Source organism: Acipenser ruthenus, chromosome 31 (genome assembly GCF_902713425.1).
Source record: "Acipenser ruthenus chromosome 31, fAciRut3.2 maternal haplotype, whole genome shotgun sequence".
Lineage (NCBI taxonomy): Eukaryota > Metazoa > Chordata > Actinopteri > Acipenseriformes > Acipenseridae > Acipenser > Acipenser ruthenus.
This window is the reverse complement of record NC_081219.1, coordinates 13,424,032-13,447,592: the sequence shown is the minus strand read 5'-3', so window position 1 is coordinate 13,447,592 and position 23,561 is coordinate 13,424,032. Positions and strand designations below refer to the sequence as shown.

The window sequence follows — 23,561 nt, the reverse complement described above, 5'->3', positions numbered from 1 at the left end:
GGGATTTCAAAACCAAACCTCACATGCCTGCCACGAACGTTCTTGTGCTGATCAATATTCCTTCCTGCTTTTCTTATGTTTCAGATGCGTACCAGGGTTTGGACGCAGCGGATCGGAGTGAGTATCTCCACAAAGCGGACCTCTGATTTAATGCTGAATATCTTCCAGCACGTCACTAACCATTTGATTTTTTTGTTTCCAATTCCTTTCTACAGTGCAAACAAAAAGTAAGTACACTTCCATACTTTTGTATGTATAATTTACAGTCATTAAATCAAGCGTGATTATAATGTCTTTCTGTGACTGCTGAAAATAATAGAGCCCTGTGCATGTTAGCTATGTATCTAAACACGGTATTGTAGTTACAGTGAAACAAACTCTTACCCAGGAAACAAACCAAACTCCTTCTGCTGATTTCAGGGGGGTTTTTCAAGCGGCTAGGAAAGAAAATCGGGAGAGTCGTGAAGAAACTCGGTAAGGGTTCCCCTGATGTTACCAATTCGTTTCTCGTTTCCTGCAACTTTCTGATGGGTGGTGCTGCTTGTGAGCGAGTTTATTTTGCAGTCCATTTTCTTACCTCTTATGAGCGTGAATGCGGTTCTTTTTATGCTCTCTCAAATGTTTCTTCCTGCTGTCTGATCATTTCCTGTGCTGCAGGTCACACGGCTGTTAGATGAAATGAGTAAAACTTACCTACAGCACAGGAAGTCGTTTGGCACTAGGCACATTTTCTTCTGTAGCGTTACTTCAAAAGCGTTACCGATACAAAAGGAGTTTGAAGAGTTTGACGTGTGTTTGTGGCGCTGTACCCAGTGTTTCTGATTGTACAGTGCACCTAGTACCCTCGGGCAGAGTCACTGTACCCTCGGGCAGAGTCACTGTACCCTCGGGCAGAGTCACTGTACCCTCGGGCAGCGTCACTGTACCCTCGGGCAGAGTCACTGTACCCTCGGGCAGCGTCACTGTACCCTCGGGCAGCGTCACTGTACCCTCGGGCAGAGTCACTGCACCCTCGGGCAGAGTCACTGCACCCTCGGGCAGAGTCACTGTACCCTCGGGCAGAGTCACTGTACCCTCGGGCAGCGTCACTGCACCCTCGGGCAGAGTCACTGTACCCTCGGGCAGAGTTTAACCTTGTGATTTATTCTTCTTCTCAACAGATTCCACCTGCAAATCAGGTAAATAAAACATTTTTACTTAAACCCTCCTGTATATGTTTCGAGTCAATTTGACCCAACACAAATTTCCATTGAGCTCAGATGTTTTCTCCCCTCTATAATATTGCATGACTTTTCCTAGGTTGGGGTCACGAACTTAGAAACAGGAAATAAGACCTTTTGAGACGTTTGTTTTGTTTTAGAACTGATCTTGTATCAGACATAACGTCTGGGGTCAATACAACCAGAGGTATTTATCTGTGTAGCCTTGTGTGCATGCAGAAAATAAAATGCGTTCACTTGGTCTTTTATTATTATTATTATTATTATTATTATTATTATTATTATTATTATTACAGTCAATTTGGGCAAATGTTTTATTTGTAATTTTTTTTATTTTTTTTATTTTTACAGCTGATAAAATCTGCAACTATGGTAAGTGATGTATTCATTTTAAAATGTTTGACATACTTTTTGTTTTAGACCCCAGGTGTTTTATTTCTGGCTTTTCAAACACGCTGCCTCTGCAGTGTCATAAAACCAGCAAGTCAAGCACGCCCAGCACATGTTTCTGTTATGTTTCATAAATGCCGGATTCTTAATATAATATGTAGAAAGCACCAGAGAGAGCGTGATCAGCTAGCGAGCGTGTTTAATGTGTGCTAGGTCAGGGCTGAAAAATAAACATGTCTATACATAGCTAAACTATTAAATAGGGGAATGATTAATCTACTGTTGTATCTTTGTGTTTTCACAGTGAATATAAAATAAAACGGTAAGTGACTGACTTGTTCGCCTCTTACCAGGACACAAGAAGGTGCAGAAGTTATAAAAGTTTCTCATAGTAAAAGCATAGCAAATTGTAATGAAGCATGGTAAAGCATAGGTAAGCTGTGCAGTGTTACGTGGCTCATCCTGTGGGTAACTAGCTCCTTCTCTACCTGTGCCCAGGTGTGCCGGACTGCCTGAGACCTGCAATCAACGTGTTGGACTTTTTATTGCTTTTGCCGCTTGCTGCCTGTTTTGCCCTGAGAAATAAATAAACACTTATTTTAACCAGCAGCAGATCTCAGCAGTGTTTTGTTTTGTGATCCTCAGAGTCTTAAAGCCGTCGCCCATCGAATAAACCTGCCATGCATTGTAGCAAAACCTGTGACTCTCACTTAGAGTTACTACTTGCTTAGTATTGCTGCTTTTGAAAGACTACAAGTACCAGAATGCAGTGCGATGTGGGTCTACTTTCCAAAAAAGGAGGCTATAAAAAAAACAGCTCACGCAGTTCTGGATTTTAGCCACAAGGGGCCACTAATTCCACAGGGAGTCAGCCATCTGGTTTGCAGCATAGGCTTTATTCAAGGGTGCAGTATCTTCTAAAATTGAAATCCATTCTGAAAGTAGTTCCTGTCTCTGGTCTCAATAGATGTCAGCCTGAGCCCTCTGCTGTGATCCCGCAGCAGCCTTTCGTAACTTCTACTTTGTGAATTGAGTCAGGCAGGGGGTGAGACCACCTCCCCCATGACCAGGACCCGTCTTACCCTCAGTCCCAGACCTTTGTCAATTAAGAGCCTGACAGTGGAGAATGCCACACATTGTGTGCGTTGCAGAGACCAGCAATCCCATTGCTCACAGAGGGACCATCACCCCCCCACCCCCCTCTTGTTCCCCTTTCTCTCTCTGCCCCCCGGCCCCCTCTACCAGCCCTGGCGTTTCCGAAACATGTCCTTCTGCCGTTGGCCCCATGCCGAAACTCACAGCTCCCCGCGAGGCCTGGCTCTGAGAGGGGCTTCCTGTCTCGTTTCACAGCCAATGTCAACTCCGAGAGGGGGTTGGGCAGAGAGTGAGAGAGGACACGGCCTCACGCTGAATCTGCACCTCTCTACAGGATCAGAGCCCTGCTACCACCCAGTCTTCCCAGAACGCCTCTCTGTGTAGCAGAGACACAGGGGGGAGGTTTGTACAAACTGATAACTTTTTTCCTGGCAGGTAAACTGGGCCTTCCCAGAATCCCGAGTCACCACGGGAAACCTGGCTGGTAGGGTAACAATTCCCAAGAAATCAAAAAATAGCCTCCTGGCTCAGACAGCAAACAGAGGGACCACATTCTCAGTGTGGAAATAATTGTAAAAACGTTGTGTAAATATATAAGCTGCATCTCTACTGACAGATAGCAGGCCTGTCCCCATGGCGACCGAGAAACACTTCACATGCTCTCTCCCGTGCAGGCCTCAGCCTGCGGCCTGGTTCCAGGGTGAAAATCACAGATCCCGGGTTTGTCAAACAAAATCTAGAAAGGTTGCTAGGCGACATATATGGGAAGTTACGAAGCTGACAAAAGGGGCAATTCAGTTAAACAATACAAGGCAACGTAGACAGTGGCAGTGCAATGGAAGCATGGTAGTTTAGTTCTGTCTATAGTGCTATGAGGTTTCCACTGGTATCAGGGTACCGCAGTGTTGGTATCTCACATGTTGTTACAATGGTACCCGCTGCTGGTGATCCATCCAGCATTATCAGGTCAGTGCTCTCCTATCAGGACCCCTGTGCAGTATTTGAATGATAAGGTTTTGCCATGGCCCGCAATGCTGTGAAGACATTGAGAAAGGCTTTCATCTTGTATTAATACATCTGCTCATGGAAGCCGCTCAGATAGAGTTTTTCAGGGTAACACAGTGAAATTACTCCGGCATCCAAGAGGGTTAGTACAACTATTTTGTTAAAACTGACTTTTCTCTGGCCATTCGTTAGCATCTACATTTCACAGCTGTTTGGGGTCAGGAAGCCAAGAAAACTCCTGTGACATCATGCAAGTGCGCATGGTACACCAGAGTGTAACCGCTAACCCGTCCCCCTGCAACGCTCTGCCCCTTAGTGGATGTAAGGGTTACATCAGTAAAACAAAGCACCGCAAACGTGATATTAAAAAGAAAGATGCACTAGGTAAGATAACTGGAATATCCCAGAGTCATACTGAGCTGCTCTTAAAAACAGATGTCTGATTATTCACGGTGACTCGTGTGTTGTGTGCCGGCTGGCAGGAGCAGGTGAACTTAGCTTAGTTTAAGTGTTAGTGAACCAAAAAACACACATTCCCTAAGGGGAAACAATCACGCTATACTGTGAGCAATTTGTGGAAAATGCTGGCCTGTGAGTGCCGGTGCATACCAGAGAAACCACAGCTGATTGGATTTCCAGGGACCCAATGAACTGCAGTGTGACTGTTGCAGCCCAGAGTCTCATACGGGCAAAGAGAGCGCTTCTGAGCTGGGGACTTGCTTCTGCTTGAAAAATAAACTGAAAAAATCATCAAAGCCCAGCAAGCTTGATAAAGGAGGTTAAATAAATAATACAAATTAATTTAAAAAAATCATTCAAACAGCCTCGGCCTGTCCCTAATTATCCTGCTGAACAAACAAGACACTTAGTCCTTGAAGTCCAGATTCACTGAAGTCTCTGAACTCTGAACAGCAATAGGAGTCGTGTTGCCCAGTATGATACAGCAGGCCTGGTAATGTTAGGGTATAGCATTGCCTAAGTGCCTGCTAGCGACTGCATGCAGAACGATAGCGCTGCCACATCCACTGGCGAAGCTGCTGCTGATTGGAATAAATGGGGTCAAATAAGGTCCGGCCGGCTGGAGAAACGACATTTCTGTGCAACTAAATATTCATGTCAAAGTGACTGCTGAACACGTCCCTCATTCGATGCCTTTTCTCCATAGCATTGCACTTGAACCTCGGCCAGCCGCTTCGGCCAAACGCTTCTATTGGAAGAACGGCCAACAAATAAAAGCCTTTATATTATTATAGAAAATATACTATTACAACCAAGCTGGTGCTTCGCCTGGCTTTGTTGAGGGTGGAGAGCTGTACAGGCAGATGTGCGAAGAGGATATGCGGTGATTTCCGATGCTCTGTTTCCTCTCTCGCTGGGGAGTAAGAACAAGAACAAGGAAACTCACAGCGCACCTGTCACCTGACCTGGGTTCACACACACTCACACACACACACACACACACACACGCACGCACACACACACATGCTCGCTCTCACATGCACACACACACACATTTTTTTAAATCTGTTACTAGACCAGCAAATCTCTGTCATTTTACTTGGAGGGTAAAATTGTCCCCACCCCCCTCTGTCATTAACCAACCAGCTGCCTCTCCTCTTGACTGACATGCTGTCAGCCAGTTACATGTTTTGACGAAGCGTAACGCATTTCCTGAGAGCAAGGCATGGAAGCTGAGAACTTTCTTCTGCCTAAGGTAGTACCAGCTGTCAAGTTTTAAAATGAAAATACACGTGAGCTATGACATTTCGAAAAGCACACATTCCAGCCCTGTGTTGCTAAGAAGGGCAAACCAGGTAAGATTTACAGAACGATTCTGTGAGATACGGTCTCTTCAGCGGCTGGCGGAGCGACCGATCTGGGTGTGGGGAGGGGGAGCGATGGGAATACAGGTTCCTGTGTCCTGGGATGAATAAGCAGCTGTGCTCCCGGAGCATGGAGGATGGGATTCTCTGGATGCCTGGCGGGGCTGGCTGGGGCTGGGGGGCCGTGGGCTCTGAGAGAGGGGCGATGTGTGGAATTTGACTGGCTGGTGAGATGTTTGCTGTGCAGATTCTCTGAAGACTGGGAGTGTTTACAAGGGAGAGGGAACCTGAACTTGCAGTAAACCTGTCCCGGGACAGTGGGAAAAACACCCGGAAATACCAGCCCCCCCCCCCCCCGCCGGTCCCCCCGCTCTCCTCTCCCCCACTCACCACCTCTGTGTGGCTCGATACTTGTTGTTAGATGGTACAGCACCAGCACCACCCATGCTTTGAAGATTGCATTCTGTTTATTAGATTAGAACACTAGACTGCTCCGTCGTCTTCAAATTTAAAGGAACAGGGTTTTGCATATCAGAGGAATTTTCAGATTTTTGGAACAATCCGATTCAGAAAATGCACCAAACATTACGTTGCTATGGTAACCGAACGGAATGCTGAAAAGTGACGTAACAGCAGCCGAAGTGACACGAAGTTCCTCCAGCAGCTGGAACTGAAAACTCTCCCTACCATAACCCAATGTAATTGCGAAAATAGGTCTGATTTTTTGGCTGAGGTTTTGATGTACATGTATTTTATTAATTATATTAATGTGACTCTTTCATGTCCAAAATATTTTGTTTTGGAAACAAAAAAAATCATTTTAATTTAAAAAAAAAAAAGAATTCCATAGCTTTATATGGGAACTATGGCATCCTCATAGAGGTCCTCATGCATTCGCGTCTTCCATCTGCCCCATGTAAAGACTCAGTGTGTTAGGGTGCTGGGAGCAGTTTGTATGCATGTGGTTAAAACACATTCCATGTGGTTGGAGGCTTTTGAAATAAAGGAGTCAAGGACAAGCGTTTAGTTTTATATATATAAAAACTTTTATTAATACTGACAGACATTCAGGAAATATATTAACAAAATAGAAGTCTTAAATATACAAATAAAATCGTCTTTACAATACGAGAGAGCCTCAAACAGGCCGCTGAGCTCGCCTCAAGAACGAAGCGGTGTCTAAATACGTCACTCCACCAGCGTGAAGTCTGTACACACGCACACACACACACACACACACACACACAGAGTCACTCCACCAGCGTGAAGTCTGTACACACACACAGAGTCACTCCACCAGTGTGAAGTCTGTACACACGCACACGCACACACAGAGTCACTCCACCAGTGTGAAGTCTGTACACACGCACACACATATATACACACTCACGCACACACACGCTCACAAGCTTGCATGCATTCAGATGTCTGCTCGTTAACATTGCTGAATTTTAAATATCCCATCCTTTAAGGCAGGAGCCCCCCTGGAATAATGTGGAGTTGTTCAGTAGAAAACTAGCCCTACCTTCATTGAAAATAGCAAGACAAAGATTTGTAGAGCAAATTGCTTCAGTGTCTGCTAAACCAATCAGTAAACCGTTCAGTCATTCTAAATTAGGATCCAATCAGGAACCTTCGTCTGTTGTATTGTCCCGGTCCTGGCAAACTTGAGAGCCAATCCGGAGCCACGTCACCTACGCCAGGAAACGGGGACTGGAAAAGCCGGCTAACCTTTAAACGCTGAGTCCTTGTGGTTGTTTAATGTACAGTAAGCTCATTTTAACCCAGGTGGCCATCGTCTTTACGACCGTAACCCAGTCAACAAAGACAAACACTTTGCTGTGCCAGATTCGAGGGTTCTTCCATTCCCAAGTTAGAGGAAAGTTATGTCCAGGAAGAGTTATCAATTTCCTTTGACCTTGTTTTTATCCAACAGGTGTAGGAAACTGCGTCAATTGTCGGTCCTGAGATGAGGATTGTTGCCTTTATTTGGCATCTGGAAACAGTGAGACTTGTGAGCTCTCGCTGCCAGGTTTAGGGGTTTTTGACCGGTAGATTTGCAGGGTGGGGATTCCCTTCTGAATGGAAATGTTAAGTACTTCCCCGACAGATGTGTGGCTGGGACTTTAAGGTCAAGAGATATCTGCCCCAGTATTTTCTCTGGGGGGGTCGCCACTTCTCTCCTGGAAAGCTGTTAGGGCAAAGACCTGCCCTTGCAAAAAAAAAAGTCTTCTAGTCCTCTTTTAAAAGAGGTAGCTTCTTCTTTGAAAGTCATGCATTCGTCTTCCGTGATGAAGACAATGGTCCCCTGCCCCTTCCGGGTACGTGAAATCTGCAGGACTGTAGGAGGGATGGGAACGGTTGATTTTAGCCGAAGGAAGGCTTCGGACGCAGAGCCCCCTACCTCACTGGGTGAAGGTGTGGATGTCGTTGTGGAGGCTGAAGGAAGGCAGGGAGCCGGCCTGGCTGTGGCGGTCGCAGTCGGGTCGGCAGCGACAGCGCTGGATCACCATGACGCTGCGCGTGAAGCTCTCTCCGTCGGGGCAGTGGAAGCGCAGACTCGCCGTGTGGGTCAGGGAGGGGGAGCAGCAGCGCCCGTCCGAGCAGGAGCCGCAGGAGCGGGGCCGGTACCGGCGAGACGTGGCACAGCCAGCGAAGGAGATCTGCACGGCTTCCCGCGGACGCACCGTCTTCTGGCACTTCTTACCCTTCTGAAACGCAGACAGAAGGATAGCAACATATTGAGCGTTTTCATTTACAAGTCTACTATAATTTAGCCATTCTTTGAAATTGTGAATGTTCTGCCTCCTCTCTGGGGTGCCGTGTGACGGCTGCCTTACCTTGAGGCTGGGGGTGAGCGGGAGCTCACAGGCTCTGATCTGGCACAGGCGCGTTTCTCGAGTCAGGCGGCACGCTGGGTTGGTGTTGGTGACGCGGCTCGAGATTCCCATCCCGCATGTTCTGGAGCAGTCCGACCAATCGGTGGTCTGGACCAGGCATCTGGAGATGGCCGGCATGCGGGACTGGGGAGGAGAATTCCAGTCTGATGGGGAAGAAGAGAGAGGAGAGAGAGAGTGAGTGAGATACTAAACCAGGACAGGGACTACTGAAATGAAGTCTGGAAAGAGAGAGAGGGGGAGAGAGAGGGAGAGACAGAGCTATAGAGGTTGTTACTAGTTCTCCTACATGACCATTGCATTTCACAGGTGTGTAAAGCATTGTAACCGTCATAGAGGTCAGTGTAAATTACCATCTAAATTAGTGTAATTAACAGGCATTTTAAAGCATTATCGTTTTTTCATATTGATCTCAGTAACCCCGTAACTCCTCCAGCAGAATAAGAACCCAGTACCTCAATGCTACACCCCCCCCCCCCCCCCCCCCCCCCTCGGAGAGTTAACCCCTCCCTACCCGGGTATGCTGTGTTGCCCTGCGGGGCTGCCAGCAGCTCGTTGCTGGTGAGCAGCTCTGGCTCTGGCTCTGGTGACCCCTGGCTGTCTCCGGAGTCCTCGCGGATGTGGTTGCTGTCGTCACAGAACCACTCTTCACAGCAGTGACCCGGCACCTTGACCAGCCGAGGGTTGGGGCAGTCCCAGACCGGCAGCGGCACCTCCTGGGGGCACAGGGGCATGCAGCCCACCACCCCGTCCATGCAGCTGCACTGGTGCTTGCAGTTGGGCTGGAAGTCCTCCCCGTGCTGGTAGACCCGGCCGTTAAACTCGCAGGGGCGGCCGTCTGCCTTCGCTGCCAGGGTGGGGAAAGAACAGCAGAGTTACTCATCCAGTCATGAAGACAGGATAACCGAGAGACATGGTACCATTCAGGCTACAAATAGATGCCTCATTTAATTTTGCAATGTTGCAATGCACGTCTGGATTGCTAAACATATACTGTGAACAGTCCCCTACGCTAGGGAGGGTTCAAGATTGTATCTCACAGTAACGTTGAGTTGGTTACCTCTGCAGAGCCCCCTGTGAGCTCCACTCCCCGCTCCGAAGTCACAGTGAAGCCCCTTGATGTGGTCGCAGGGCTGGGTCACACTGCAGTCCTCATTGAACTGTCGGGCGCACACCTTGCAGCAGCCACACGAGTCCAGGACCAGGCTGACCCCCGGGGGGCAGGAGGGAGGCGAGGGGGGGCAGGAGCACGCCAGCGGGCAGCTACTCTCCACCTGCAGGGGGTAAAGAAGCGAGTCGATTACACCATCCCATCAGACACTGCAGCAGCAGCAGCAGCAAAAAAAAATGATGACAATTGCGTGCAATGAGTTAATCATGTGTGATTACCAGCTTTGGCTAGTGCCTTCAATGATGAATGAACTGAATTAAAAGACAGATAGATATTACTGGATAAGGCTCAGTTTGACTTATGGCAGTGCTATCTATACAGCAGATAATTGCTATAATTGCTCTTGTGGGTGCAATCCCATTTGCTGTTCTTTCTAGTCTCTGGGATGACTATGATCCTTTTATGGTGTGTCTTAATAAGGGTGTGGAGACCATTGCATCTGACCAGCTGATAGGTAGGTGGGCACAAGCCAACAATGTTTATAGCGCTATTCAGTGGTAAAGCTGTTGCATGATAAAGCACTGCCAGGGGTGTGGTAACAACATGGCAATCAAAGTATTAAAAGCCCATCATATTTATTGTAAACTCACTGTTGTAAAGCTTTATGAGGTCGACGGCTGGCAACAGCGGGTCTGAGTTTCACTGCATTAACCCTTTAATGGCAATACAAAGCTACAGACTTTCGTCAGCCTTTCCTATTGTGCATTATTGTCAGTTCAGCAGCCACAGGATTCTTCCCACTATAGCCCACACTGTTGCCTCTTCACACCGAGTTAATAAAACCAGAGCAGGATTGTCAGAGCTGTTGCCCGAGCTCTGCTGTAGTTTCACTGCAGTGCAAGGGTCAGCGTGGACTGCTAGCGCTGTATCCTGGTCTCAGTGGAGCAAAAGCTTAGTAAATGTAGTCTAATATGCTGAATATAAATAGTTAGCTCATTATAGTTATTCTCTTACCAGCAGTGTAGCACAGCTCAGGATTACCAAAACCAGCAGACTTGCACACTCCATAGTTCTCAAAAACATTTTAAAAAGTATATGCAAAATTTCACTTAAAAAAAATATATATGTATAGTAACGTAAAAATCAGTACAGTAAAAAAGAATCCAGTGGTGATGAGTGATGACGTCTGTCTCCGATTGCCCTGTGAAGGGGTGTCTGGGGGTGTACTGAGTTGTACACCAGTCTGTCACTCACTCACTCAGCTGCACAGCTCAGCTTCATTGAGAAAATTCACAGCAGCTCCCAGTTTTATAGAGCCTGTGTGCCGGCCCCCTATGACATCACAAAGCCCCATGAGATTAGAGACTGGAGAATGTATTACACTGAGAGAGTAACTCAAGCTCTGTGCTTTTAAACCAGCCCTGTAGACACACAACTTAATAAACACCATTTCTGCATAAACCCCTATTAGAGTGTGTCTACTATATTACTACAGCATTGTAGCATTTCATTTAGGCACGTAGGATCATGCAGTATCTGCAGTTAGTCACAAAACTATTTGGTCAGCTTAAGAAAACTAAATTAGCCTCATACCTCCATTTGTGGTTAAAGGAGACGCATTCACGTCATGTAATTGTGAACACAGAGCCAGGGCAGGAGCTGTGTGCATGGACAAAGGGAACTGAGAATTGAGAACTGATAATTGAGAACTGAAAACTGAGAACTGAGAACTGAGAACTGAGAACTGAGAACTGAGAATTGAGAACTGAGAACTGAGAACTGAGAACTGAGAACTGAGAACTGAGAATTGAGAACTGAGAACTGAGAACTGAGAACTGAGAACTGAGAATTGAGAACTGAGAACTGAGAATTAAGAACTGAGAACTGTAACTTGTGCCCCACCTGTTGAGTCAGTGCCAGAAGATGGAAAACAAAAATTGATGACCTCCATGTTACTGGACAATTAACATTATTATCACTTCAGAGCATATTTCAAGGGTTTCCAAAAAGCGATGTGAGTCACTCGTGTGAGAGAGCGTGCAGCCCTGCCTGCCCTGCCTGCTCCACTTGAACTGGAATGACCCTATGAATACACAATGCTACCTCAATGGCCCTTTAGCCATGGAACAGGTTAGAAGACAGTATGGCCATGGCTCTATAGAGTCCCATAATGCCATCACACTAGCACTTATACTCTTTATAAGGTGGCACACAAATCACATGTTCCCTTATACCTACCATATAGGTGCATGTAGACATATAGATGCATAGAGAGATATAACTGTACCCTCAATGTAAAGACATGGTCCCCCTGGTCAGACATGGTTTCCATGGTGACATCACAATGAATGACATTATAATGAAAAGGGCAGCTCCAAGGATCGTGTATGGAGGGGAGTGGGACAGGGGGAGTCTGGATGGGGGTAGGGATTCGGTTTCAGGGTCACACACGTCTCAGGCCACTTCCTGTTGGTTAGTGGTGTTCCTTGAAACTCTTCCCCCGCAGACACATTCCAGGAAACGTGTGTTCCTCCCTCACCAGGCATGTTTGTTTTTGCAGGACTAAACATTCTCAATGTCAACATCTAGCTTCATAATAAAAAGTGTTTTCTGCACAAGGACAGGAAGCCCCTTGCGTTAGGCCTTGGCTGAAACAGCTATGAAACACAGGAAATGTATTCTAGCACATGTTTGTGAGGATAACTGCTAACAGCCAGCAAGCAGCACTGACTAACACTCTCACTGCTGTGCAGACTGTGATGCACCGTCTGAAACAATACAGCAAGGAAAGACGGCAGGCTGGGCTCTTTGAAGACTTCTAGTCAAAGCGCTTGCCATTGAATTTAATACGTTTCATTTAGTATTTATAAACTGGCTACGGCCTGCTGAAAACTGCTGGTCAGCTGGAACTCTTGTTAAGAGAATCAATGTTGGAGTGGCGTTCCACTAGCTTCAGATCTAGGACGGCAGCGCTGGCTGTTAGGAAGTCTATTGTGCAGAGCCGCTGAGGGGGCTGACTGACAGCTGCAGGTTTTGGGGGTGGGGGGGGAGGAATGACACACGCAGACACACTCATCATGAGAGGCAAAAACAAGGGGTAAAATAATAAATATCTGCTGGATATTTGAGAGCACTTGTTTTAGGAACAGTTCTCTAAATTCCTGAGATTCCAGGCCAGCGCACAAAGACAGGATGTGTTTCACTGAAGAGCTAGGAAGAGCCTGGGAAACACACACACACACACACACACACACACACACACACTGTCACACACTCACACACACAAACACGCTATGGGACTGATGGAGGAGACTGGTGGCCCCTTTCCAGCCATTGTTACCCAGCAGGACAAACATTTCCAGGACCGGCTGACGTGAGTCAGACCTTGACTTAGGAATGTGGGACAAAACATATTAAAAAAAACACCCAACAGCAGATAGCAATAATAGTAAAATATTTTGACTGGAAGCCTTTCTCAGTGTCTTTCCGAATAAACTCCATTTGAAAAGACTTCTAGTGAAAATGTTTCTGCAACCAAGCCAACTGCCTCAGCACACCCAGGAACTGAAGGCCAGCCCTGCAGGTGTCCGCTCTGAGGTCACCAGGAGCCCGTCCCTGTCCATTCTGCCTCCCTAACCTTTGTTCCATTCCTGTTCTCAATTAATAAAGGTACCTGGAGAGAGGCATCAAGTTTCCCTCGTTTAAACGATTCAAGGTTTTCGGACGAGATTCGTTAGCTGCGTAACCATTCGCCATGGCTGGAACAGGGAGCTGGAGCTTTTTCATTTCAAATACATTTCCTTGTCTCTCGTTAGCATGATAACTTGCTCTGATGATGGCAAAATGATTACGGTATTTTTCATTTGCATACTGGTGGAATTTCTGTAATTAAATGAAGCCAGTATAAATATGTAATAACACTGCTATTGCACAAAGACTCATCACAAAGCATTGCCTGGCCTTGAAGATCATTGGGGAAATGGATTGCTGCCTCTAGCCCTGTTTATTTCCACCCTTGTCTCTCGTCTCCTGTGGTTTTTTCTTGGGTGAGTCAGATTCCTTGTGGCTGGTGCCCCAGTACACTCACTGTGAATCACAGAGCTGTCTCCTTCTTCTCTCATATCTCTCTCTTGAGCTGCCCTGGTGTGTGTTCAGTTGCCAGGCTAAAGGAGGAATCCTGTCCATCGCATTTATACCCCCTATATGGTTTTGAAAACAAACAGTCGGGACAAGCAGCATCTCAGCGTGTCGTTACCGTATTTGTAGAGTTGCAATCAGCCACCAGCTTCCTCACTGAATATCGAACAGGTTCTAATAGACAGGAACCGATGGCATTGGGAACGCTTTATTATTCAAAAGCAGGGAGCAAAAGAAAAAGGGCAATGTTCAGAAATAGACACGCAGTACTGTATACAATAACATGAAAGCACAGGGGGAGGTAAAGCATAGCTATAGCATGACAATGCATGCTTTGTTTGGGGTCTGGGTTTGACGTGACAGGCTGACGTCTCTCCTGCGCACTTGGACGGTGTCTCTCCCTGCGTCTCTGTCAAGGGAAAGTGTGACGCCATCCCTGGCTGTGTCCCTGGGAGTATGGCTTGGCAGTCTGGGGATGCAACATCACACCCAGCCCCATCACTGAGAGAGAGAGAGAGAGAGAGAGAGAGAGAGAGAGAGAGAGAGAGAGAGAGAGAGAGAGAGAGAGAGAGTTAGTTAGTGTTTACTGGCAGTGTGTGGGAGCTGAACACAGCTTCGTAAACAGAGACCCAGGCAGGGGAGACAGAAACAAAGGGCTGGCCGGCCCCCCTGGGTTGCACAGTGTTTTGTCCAGCTCCATGGCTGCACCTCTGGCACTCCACTCAAACAGACCCCCACAGACAAGGGGCACCCGTTCCCCAGGGACTGGACAACCCCAATGCTATTTCAGGAGCCCAGTACCAGGAAACTGCTGCGTTCATCTCACTTCAGCCCAGCCGCTTGTCTTTTCAATTACCAACATCTTATTCAAGCACTCTTGCTAAATACAGATAAGCAAACACAGCACTGTAGTTTTGGGGTGTGCATCGTATAAGCATCCTGATGGTGGCCACTGAGTGGACTGCTCGCCCCTGTGCCTGAGTTTGGTGGCAATGGATTTCATGGCCATATTCAATCCTTACAGAAGAATACTGCAGTATTTGTGCAGTATTTTGTGCAGATCAGAATAGATCTGTAATAAAAAATATATATTCAGGATATATATGTTATCTACGCATTGCATTTCATGGAGTAAATGTGTATATGTATATATAGCAGGGCCCCAAAAAATATTCCACAATCAAAAACCTTTATGGTATGTGACAGATGTGGGTGTGTGCGCCCCAGCCTCTCACATGTGACGTTGCCTGACTCCGGATCATACCGACCCCCCTCTTACCCCTCCTGGGAGCCTGGCTGAGGCCCTCCTGTCTGAGGCAGAGCGTCACTAGGCTGAGGTGAGACATTCCTGGGGAGGCAGAACCCCCCCCGGCCTCCCGCTCTGAGCAGGACGGAAGGGTATTGTTTGGGTTCATAGTGCGCAGTGGAGAGGGGCTGCTGTGGATAATAAACCTTTATAACCCGGTCTGGACAGACCAAATGTTCTGGCTGGACACCACAACATAATTCAATACAGTCGATGGATGGCATGACCTCGTTTCGATTTCTTGCCGTTATTGCTGGTGCATTGTGCACTGACCAGTATACGAACAAAACAAAGTTTTGTTTTCGGATGTACGACCTTGACAAACAGGAACGCAGGTTTCCTCACAGGACTGAGGAGTGGAGGTCTTCTGAATCTGGTGGAACGTGAAGCCCGACGCGCCTGCAGGAGAGCGATGAGGCGGGGCACGCTGGAACACCCTCCTTCTGGGAAGAACTATGTGTAAGGACTGAAGGGTAACTTACTGAATGCAACCTCACGCTTTGAGTACTGTATCTCAGATGCTACATGGGCATGCAAGGAGAAAATGGTTAAAGGGGAGGGAGTTTTAGCCACAATATTGCTGTTTCTGAACAGACCCCATTGTTGGTGCGAGTGTGTGTGTGTGTGCATGCAGGGCGGTTCTGTTTGTTTGAGACTCAGGAAGGAAGGGGGCCTGCGTTGTTATTGTCTGAAAACAACGTTTTAAAGCACATTTTGCACATGAGGCAGAAAATCTGCCTCATGTGCATCCTCCTCCCCTACTCTAGGAGATGCATACTTTTCTGGCCACCTTTACGGGTGTCTCTCTCAGTGCCAGTAAAAGCTTTTCATACCTTTGAAATGTTTTCAATAATGAAGGTTTGGGATGAATACGCCTGCAAGACCAGAGATGAGTTCACAGCGCCCATGCTTCCCATGCTGGCATGCAGTCCGTCACCTTTGACCCTGAGCATGAGTTTTTATGTGCTGTGGAATCAGCTGCATCTCCGTCCCACTCACACAAACATCACACCCAGCGGGCCTTGACCAAACACATGACCCTTTCCCTGGGGTCCAAGGTCACCCGAATTCCTCATGGGGGTGTTACCCACGCACCCGTTCTGAACCACCTTTCACTGGCATTGCTTTACAAAACCATGTACTGTACTGTGGCTAAAACAGAGGTCACAGCTGGATTGAAATAATACAATGTTCCCACCCCTTGTAAAAGTGTACCACAGTACATCTGCAGTTTTCTCATGTGCTTACCATAGTTTACAATTTGCCCTGCTTTTTTTAATATGCTTTACCGTATATATCTCTGGGCTTTAGAATGTTTTTACCAGGCTTTCACTATGCTTTGTTATTCTTTACTATGCAAAGCTTTTAGAAGGGCTCATTCTGCTAATGGCATGCCATATCAGCTGCCCTTTGCCACCAGTGAATCATGGCTTTCCATTGTACTGCCGCACCTGCAGTGCCATTAGAGATCGCTCAGTTAGGGGATAAGAAGGTACATTCGTCCGGTAATACGGTCCGAGGAACCAGACACCCAAATGATGTGTGTCGGGGTTCAGGTACGCAGTGATCCGAGACCCATGGAAACTGGAAAGGGCTCGCTCCCCCCCTCATACCTCCCACACCTGCACAGGTAAGCCACAATTCACACCTCATTGTTCGGAGGGCCCCAGGTGCGCCCCTGTCCCGCGGAGAACAAAGGAGCCCATTCACCTGGCGAGCGCGGGGAGGCAGAGAGGTCTGAGCTGTCACTGTGCTAATTAAACCCCTGGCAAGCGCATTCCTCCGCTCTGCTTAGGAAAGCGATGAAAGCCCAAGGGAATTCCAGCAGAACCATTGGCAATGAACGCTCCATTGTGTGGATGGTGGTAGCAGGTGTGCTGAAGGTATCGCTGTTCCCCGAGTAACGACAGCATTCGCAGCTGATAACGGAGCGGCACACGGAGGAGAGGAATGCCGGAATACAGATTATTTCAGGAATCCGTACTAATAATTCCAAGTATTTTTTTTTTTTTTTGCCTGAAGCTTAAAGAATTCTAATTACCTCTAAAATGGAACCATTGAAATACTCTTTGAAAATTTTAAAATACAAGTGCTGCCTATGTAAAATTTTGGACTGGAGGCACCTCTATTTTTGGACAAAATAATATATTTGAATAAAACATTTCAATATATTTTAATAATAGAGTTGAAGGTTTATTACCTGTCACGTAAAACTACGAGCTTTCAAGGCCTTCAGAGCTAAAGAAACAGGTATATTTTAAGAAAAGTTCTTATTTAGGTGCAAACACTACTTGACAAAGGCATTTATTTATCATGCAAGAAGAGACTATGAAGAGGCATAAACCTGTGTTGTCATCACGGCAGGGATTTGAGTTTTAATAGGACACCTGGCAGAGACGCAGGTAGTTCTTTATTGACTTTACAGAGAGGCGTTCGAGGCTCAGGGAGCGTGGAAGCACAGAGCTCTGCAGACTGAGCCATAAAGCATATCCCACCGAGACCCGAGCTCTCCAAGAACAGCAAAACACACGCAGCTCTGTCGAACGCTGCTAAAGGCTGTGCCACGTCGGTCGCTCATCGCTATAACGACCCGTGAAGGGCCTCGTTTTACTCGTTGGCGTGGAAACGCTGGGAGGGGGACTGGGTTTACGATCTGGACGGAGTCTAGCCATGTCTGAGGCCCCGAAACGCAGCTGACATGAGTCACAGCTGGTGACGTCAGGCCAGAGTGAGCTGGTGAGCTTCCAGACTGTCGTAGACACAGCTCTATTAATGTAGTGACACTAAGCACCGCTTGTTAATTCTGCAATTAAAAAAAGCACTTGCTTTAGCTGGCACGGTAAGATGTCTTGCAGTGCTGAGGTATCCGCTGGCTGACGGAGCAAACCTGCATGGGACTGAGCGTCATCCCAGGTTCAGGAAAACATGTGAGGGGATCAAATTCAGAACAAAATATCCCCCTCCGCTGTTCTGCAATGAGTAATATTTCTATATAATATAATCAATATAATAATGCTGTGAGCCATTAACACATGAAAAGTCTTTTCAGACACTGGTATCCAGCGCAGTGCTGTATTGTGTGTGTGTGAGGGTTCAGTGGCTGCCTGTGATCATGTTGTCGGTTTCTCACTTCCTCTTTGTTGTGTTAGGCCCAGGAGCAAAAGTGCAGTGGCAACTGATACGCGATTTATAATGTACAGTTTTTGACACAATCCTCCTTGTTAAAATGCCCTTTCCCTGCCCCTAAGATGTCGAAACTGCATCTGAATCCAGAGTAGAGTGAGAAGCTGGGGTGTTTACCTCGCAGTGCCTCCCTGGAGGGTAAAGGTTTGGGACAGAAGCCCAGAGAGTGATGTCAAGCCAGCTCTACAGTTACTGCGCTGCTGCATAAATCAGACTTCCATTCCATTTCTGGAAAGACTTCCAACCGCAGCAGTGAGAGCAAAAAATAAATCAAAATCAGACACAACTAATTCCCCATCCGAGCCATTACTGTGACTATGAGCCCCCACCCCAGGACTTCCCTACATGAGCCCTCCCAGCAGCAGCCTCTGGCCAGCGCCTTGGAAATATCTACTGAGAGTTTGGAATGATCCAATCCCTCTGCTGTAAGGGGGGGGGGGGGGGGGGGGGGGGGGCTGTATTGACACCACGCTGGCTACGGCTGTGATGTGAAATGAAGTTTCTCCTTTCAGCTCATGTTTGTGTTTTGTGTTGGGAAGGTTTGGAGCCCAGCTAAGGTGTGAGAACTGAAATGCAAGCCCATTGCAGGAGTGGTGTGAGCCTGTCTGACCACAGACCCTGCTTCAGCACAGCACTGAGCTCTCACATAACACAGAGGAGTTCTGAAGGACACAGGACTCCCAGACCCTAACAACAGCGTTAGAAAAATCACACAGAGATCAACCAGTCACTCTTAAGGGTTTGGTACAAAATTCCAGTAAATATTATCCTTGTTTATGTGAGAAATAAGGTATTTAACTTACATTTTTTTCTTCCTTAACCATGTGGTAGGAGCTCAAAGGCCAGTGCAGCATGTGGGTCCCCAGCCAAGATGGTCAGCAACGGGATTCGAACCACACGACTTCCCCTGCACTCCACGAGGCTGTGCATTTACTAGGGGAGCCACAATGGTATACCTGACTGTACGGGTTGACAAGAGTCTCCAGTGTTATCAGCCTCTCGTCTCAAACAGAAGGATAGACAGGCATCTACCCTCCTCCTCCTCCCCCTCCTCTAAAGCAGTTTCAGTTCAGTTACAGCTGTTTGCTATTCTATCTCAGTGGCATCTAGCCCCAGAACACAGACCCCTTCTCCTGCTCTCCCCAACCCCCGCAGGCATTCCTTCTACCTGATGGCAGGTCCCTGCAGCTGCACCTGGGGACTCAGGTGGGTCTCAATTAATCAGGTAATTGAGCAGATGAAACAATCAGTCAGCTGAAGAACGAATGCCACCAGGCATGTTAACCCTTTCTTTAGTGAAAGTCCCACCAAACCTCCTTCACAGCGTGTGCGCTTCTCTGATTATACAGGGATTCCGGGAGACCGTACCCAAGTTTTGGACTAGCTGTCTTTCTTTTAAATACTAAATCAAACCCTGAAAAAAAAAACAGGCTGTGTTGTGTTGACATGCAATTTCTTTTCTGTATTTAAAACTCAAAAGCACCAGCGTTTTACTGAAGAGTCATGGTTTCCGATGCCGACTGGCGCCGACACTGACGCGAATCATATCCTGAGTCAACAACATTTAATCCTTGAAGGTGTGGTGAAAACTCTTGTCGTATAATTGCTACAACTGTAGGGCTGGTTGCGTGTAACCACCTCCCTGGCCACTATAAACAAACCTGGACAATTTCTCTGGCGTTTATCCAGTCAGGAGTCAGCTAATTTCTTTATGAACTCAAGCAGCCCTAAAGCCATCTCTTAATTACATGACAAGTGGAATCTCTTATCACTGGGATTCAAATCCTTCCAGATGAGTCGCTAATTCTGTGGACGTGAAACTCGAATTTGGAATATAACTTTTTAAAACTCAAGTTCACGGAAGTCCACAGCACTTACATCATGTTATAAGTTAAGGATCTCAAGACATCTGTCTCTCTCACTAGTATAAAAACCTTGACTCAGAAAACTGTTTCCTCCTGATTTGAGCCTTTATGTGAAGGAGCTTAAATGAATGAGCTTTCATCGGCACCATGGAACCAGTTTGTGAAACTTCAAGCTGGGGCTGACGCTGTTTACATCCGCAGCACACAGTTCAAATACCTAAAGCCTTAATCAAAGGACTGCTCGACGGCATTGATCACCGGGTCTTTCAAGCAGCACTGTCGTGAACACTTTGTAGTTTCCTACACAGTGCATCTGCAAACTGAACTGCAGATCAAAGTGTATTTGTTTTTTTCTTCAGCAATGCAATTGCTTGAAACGCGCTCGCAAGCGGCTACATCCGACTCCCTGTGTGAGATTTAGCAGTGTAACTGATTCATTCTTTTGGGAATTGGACGCAGGCAATTTCCAAGAACTCAATTGCAATGCAACGTTTTAATACGCAGGCTATGCAGAACTTCTGTGTACAGGGAATGGAGCCAATAACTTATTTCAAAGACACATCAGCCTTAATTAGATCAAGATTTGTATCTGATGATGTTGGTGCAGTCATGGTACATTTTTGTGGGGAAAAAAAAACGACAAAAAAAGTCTAGTCATATGATTTCTGTTACCAAAGTTAGTTTACAAAGAAAATTGAATCTTTGGAATCTGATTGCGTACTTTCTTGTAATTTTTCAAAAGGCAAGGGTCTAAAAACGGGTACAAATGACGGCTAAAAAAGAAATATTTTCTATGGAAGTTGTTTCCCCTTTAAAGGTGTGTTTGCAGAAATGAACTTGTCGATTGGCGCACTCTTATTTTTTTTCTTATGTAGGCCCAATTGCCCCTCCTCCCTCCTTTTTCTGGAGGGTCTGAAGGGCAGCCCTGCACTTACGCAGCATAAGCTGTATGACGAGGTCCTGACGTTCATCGCTGATGTGTTAATAATGGTTTGTATTTGTGAAGAAACCGAACGCCTGGAAACCCAAACAGCGCTCAGCACCTCGTAATTACGACTGCCCCCCTGGCCATGCGTGCATGACACACACTGGGCAGTGCCGTCACTGCAGCTCGATCATAGCAAGACAAACAACCCTGCGTCGGGGCTCGCTGATACAAATTCTCTGAATGACACAGTAAACTTTTACCTGGGACACCTCCACTTTAGTTATTCTGCTGATCAGCACTAGCGAGACTGCTGTATATTCTCAACAATAGCATTGTGCGTGATCTTCCAGGCTGGGCTATGCCCTCACAGCAATGTGCCTGCACTGCGTCTGCAGTATTGCTCATGCTGGCTGTTCTCAGTTCAATGTACTATGATCCAGTTGAAATCAGTGTGTGATTAGTTACCCTCTGGCTCCTGTTCTGCCGTTTCCTAAATCAACTGGATTGAATTCAATGGAGGAATAATTACTCAGGACTCCCGGCTAAATTCACTGTCCGAAGGCTTGACAAACAGAGAAAGACAATGAACCTGTTTTTTAAATGTGCATGGAAACTGCACTGCCCTTTGACCTCCAGGAACAGTGGTCCCTACAGGACAGGGTGGCTGAGACACATTGGTTTGGTGCAGTGTTGCAAAGCTCCCAGTTTTACTGGCTGCATTCCAGGACAGCCCATGCAGGACTCATAATTGCCTAGCTCAGCAGTGACACCTGGTGCGCACAGAGGGGAAGACACTGTTAAAGACCCGCCCCCCCTCCCACACACGCACACACACGCACACACACACACGCACACGCAAATGAACCTTGATACTTTTTTTTTTTTCCATTTTACAGACGTTAGGGAGCATGAAGACGACATAATCACCTGGCATTCCCTGTCTCGTGAACCGCATGTCGAAAATGAAGAGAGTGGATCCACTGAACACTGCCCTGTCAGGCCAGGCTTTTCTACCGGGAACTGGGGCCACTGTTTGTGTTCTGAGGGGACTGTGGGGAGGGGGGCGGGGTCTGTGTGGAGGCGAGTGGCTGTGGGGAGGGAGGAAGGGTCTGTGGGGAGGAGGGAGGTGTCTGCAGGGAGAGGGGTGGGGTCTGTGGGGAGGGGGGCAGGGTCTGTTGGGAGGAGGGCAGGGTCTGTGTGGAGGGGGGTGGCTGTGGGGGTAGCTCCTCTGCCCCGTCCTGCTCAGATCTTGGGGTGCAGGGGGGTGCTGCCGGCGTCTCCTCCTCAATGCTCGATTCCAGCTCGGTTGCCACAGTCTCCTGCTCCCCTCTCCCTCCCTCTGTCTCTGTCTCAGTCTGTTTCTCAGTCTCTTTTTCAGCTGTCTCAGTCTCTGCCTCTCTCCCCGTCTCGTTTTCCTGTGGCGTTTGTGATCCGGTGAGGACTCCACTCCCTGGGGTTTCCTCCACAAAGCCTTTGGGGGAGATGAAGAAGTAAAGGGTTCAAACTATGTGTTCCTAAACTAACCATGAAGAAATGGTTCCCTGCAACCCAGCCCAGCCCCCATTAGTCCTCACAAACTAAACAAGCAAATCCTAAGGCATTGGTTTGCAAGCTTTAACACCATCACTGCTGTTCGATTTTACTTTGTTGTTATTATCCTATGTGTGCTCTCACCCCTTACTGTGGTACACTGTCCCACAGCAAAGGCACAATACTGCAATAGTGTAGTACAGTGTAATAAGCATAGGTTGAGCATATGCAAGCAGGGTATCTAATATAAAGGTACGTAAACTATTATAAATGCATGGTGAATAGTATGTACATTGCTGTGCAAACCTAACACGGTAAAACACTGACCTGGGACACCTCCACTTTAGTTATTCTGCTGATCAGCACTAGCGTGACTGCTGTATATTCTCAACAATAGCATTGTGCGTGATCTTCCAGGCTGGGCTATACCCTCACAGCAATGTGCCTGCACTGCGTCTGCAGTATTGCTCATGCTGGCTGTTCTCAGTTCAATGTACTATGATCCAATTGAAATCATTGTGCGATTAGTTACCCTCTGGCTCCTGTTCTGCCGTTTTCTGAATCCACTGGATTGATTTCACAGGAGGAATAATTACCCAGGACTCCCGGTTGAGTTCACTCTCCGAAGTCTTGACAAACAGAGAAAGAAAACCAACACATTTCTAAAGGAACGCACTGAGTACAAAACCCACAACTCATGGAAGCCTGTGCAGAGGCTCACCTCTCAATCACACTGCGCTCCTTCGTATGGGCGGCTGTAAGGTGAGACGGTTCGGAGCTATTGAAGGTTCTGGGAAAGGGTCCCAGAACTGTGCCATCCGGGTCATCATCACTCCAGCCGGGAATGTTCTGGATCTTTAGGGTCGGCAATCCGTCTGTATAACACAGAGCCAAATGATCACGTCAATAACTTAATCACTTAGTAAGATGGTTTCCCAACTCTCACCCCTACATTTTACAGCCTGCTTGTAGACCGAACAGAAACAGACAGAGCTGAACAATCTGATTCGGTCTCATGGAACAGCGGCGTGATTAAGTTTACCTTCCTGGGGCTCTGGGGGTTCAGACCTT

At 47.2% G+C, this 23,561-nt stretch overlaps 1 protein-coding gene across 1 annotated transcript; it reads right to left on the bottom strand.

Moving 5' to 3' along the window:
- Positions 1-6,569: 6,569 nt before the first annotated feature.
- LOC131702936 (CCN family member 1-like) lies at positions 6,570-10,806 on the bottom strand. Its single transcript, XM_059005681.1, has 5 exons — positions 10,556-10,806; positions 9,491-9,704; positions 8,945-9,277; positions 8,374-8,576; positions 6,570-8,244 (listed from the first exon to the last, which is right to left on the bottom strand). Exons 1-5 carry the CDS (start codon positions 10,622-10,624, stop codon positions 7,939-7,941), a joined length of 1,125 nt encoding a protein of 374 aa, XP_058861664.1. The 5' UTR covers positions 10,625-10,806; the 3' UTR covers positions 6,570-7,938.
- Positions 10,807-23,561: the final 12,755 nt, after the last annotated feature.

Excerpts from the sequence above, each read along its gene's own strand:
- LOC131702936 (XM_059005681.1), bottom strand. The coding sequence starts at position 10,624 with ATGTTTTTGAGAACTATGGAGTGTGCAAGTCTGCTGGTTTTGGTAATC. Across the intron at positions 9,278-9,490 it reads TCACAGGGGGCTCTGCAGAG|CGAAGGCAGACGGCCGCCCC; the intron begins GTAACCAACTCA and ends CCACCCTGGCAG. Across the intron at positions 8,245-8,373 it reads CGCTCACCCCCAGCCTCAAG|AAGGGTAAGAAGTGCCAGAA; the intron begins GTAAGGCAGCCG and ends TCTGCGTTTCAG.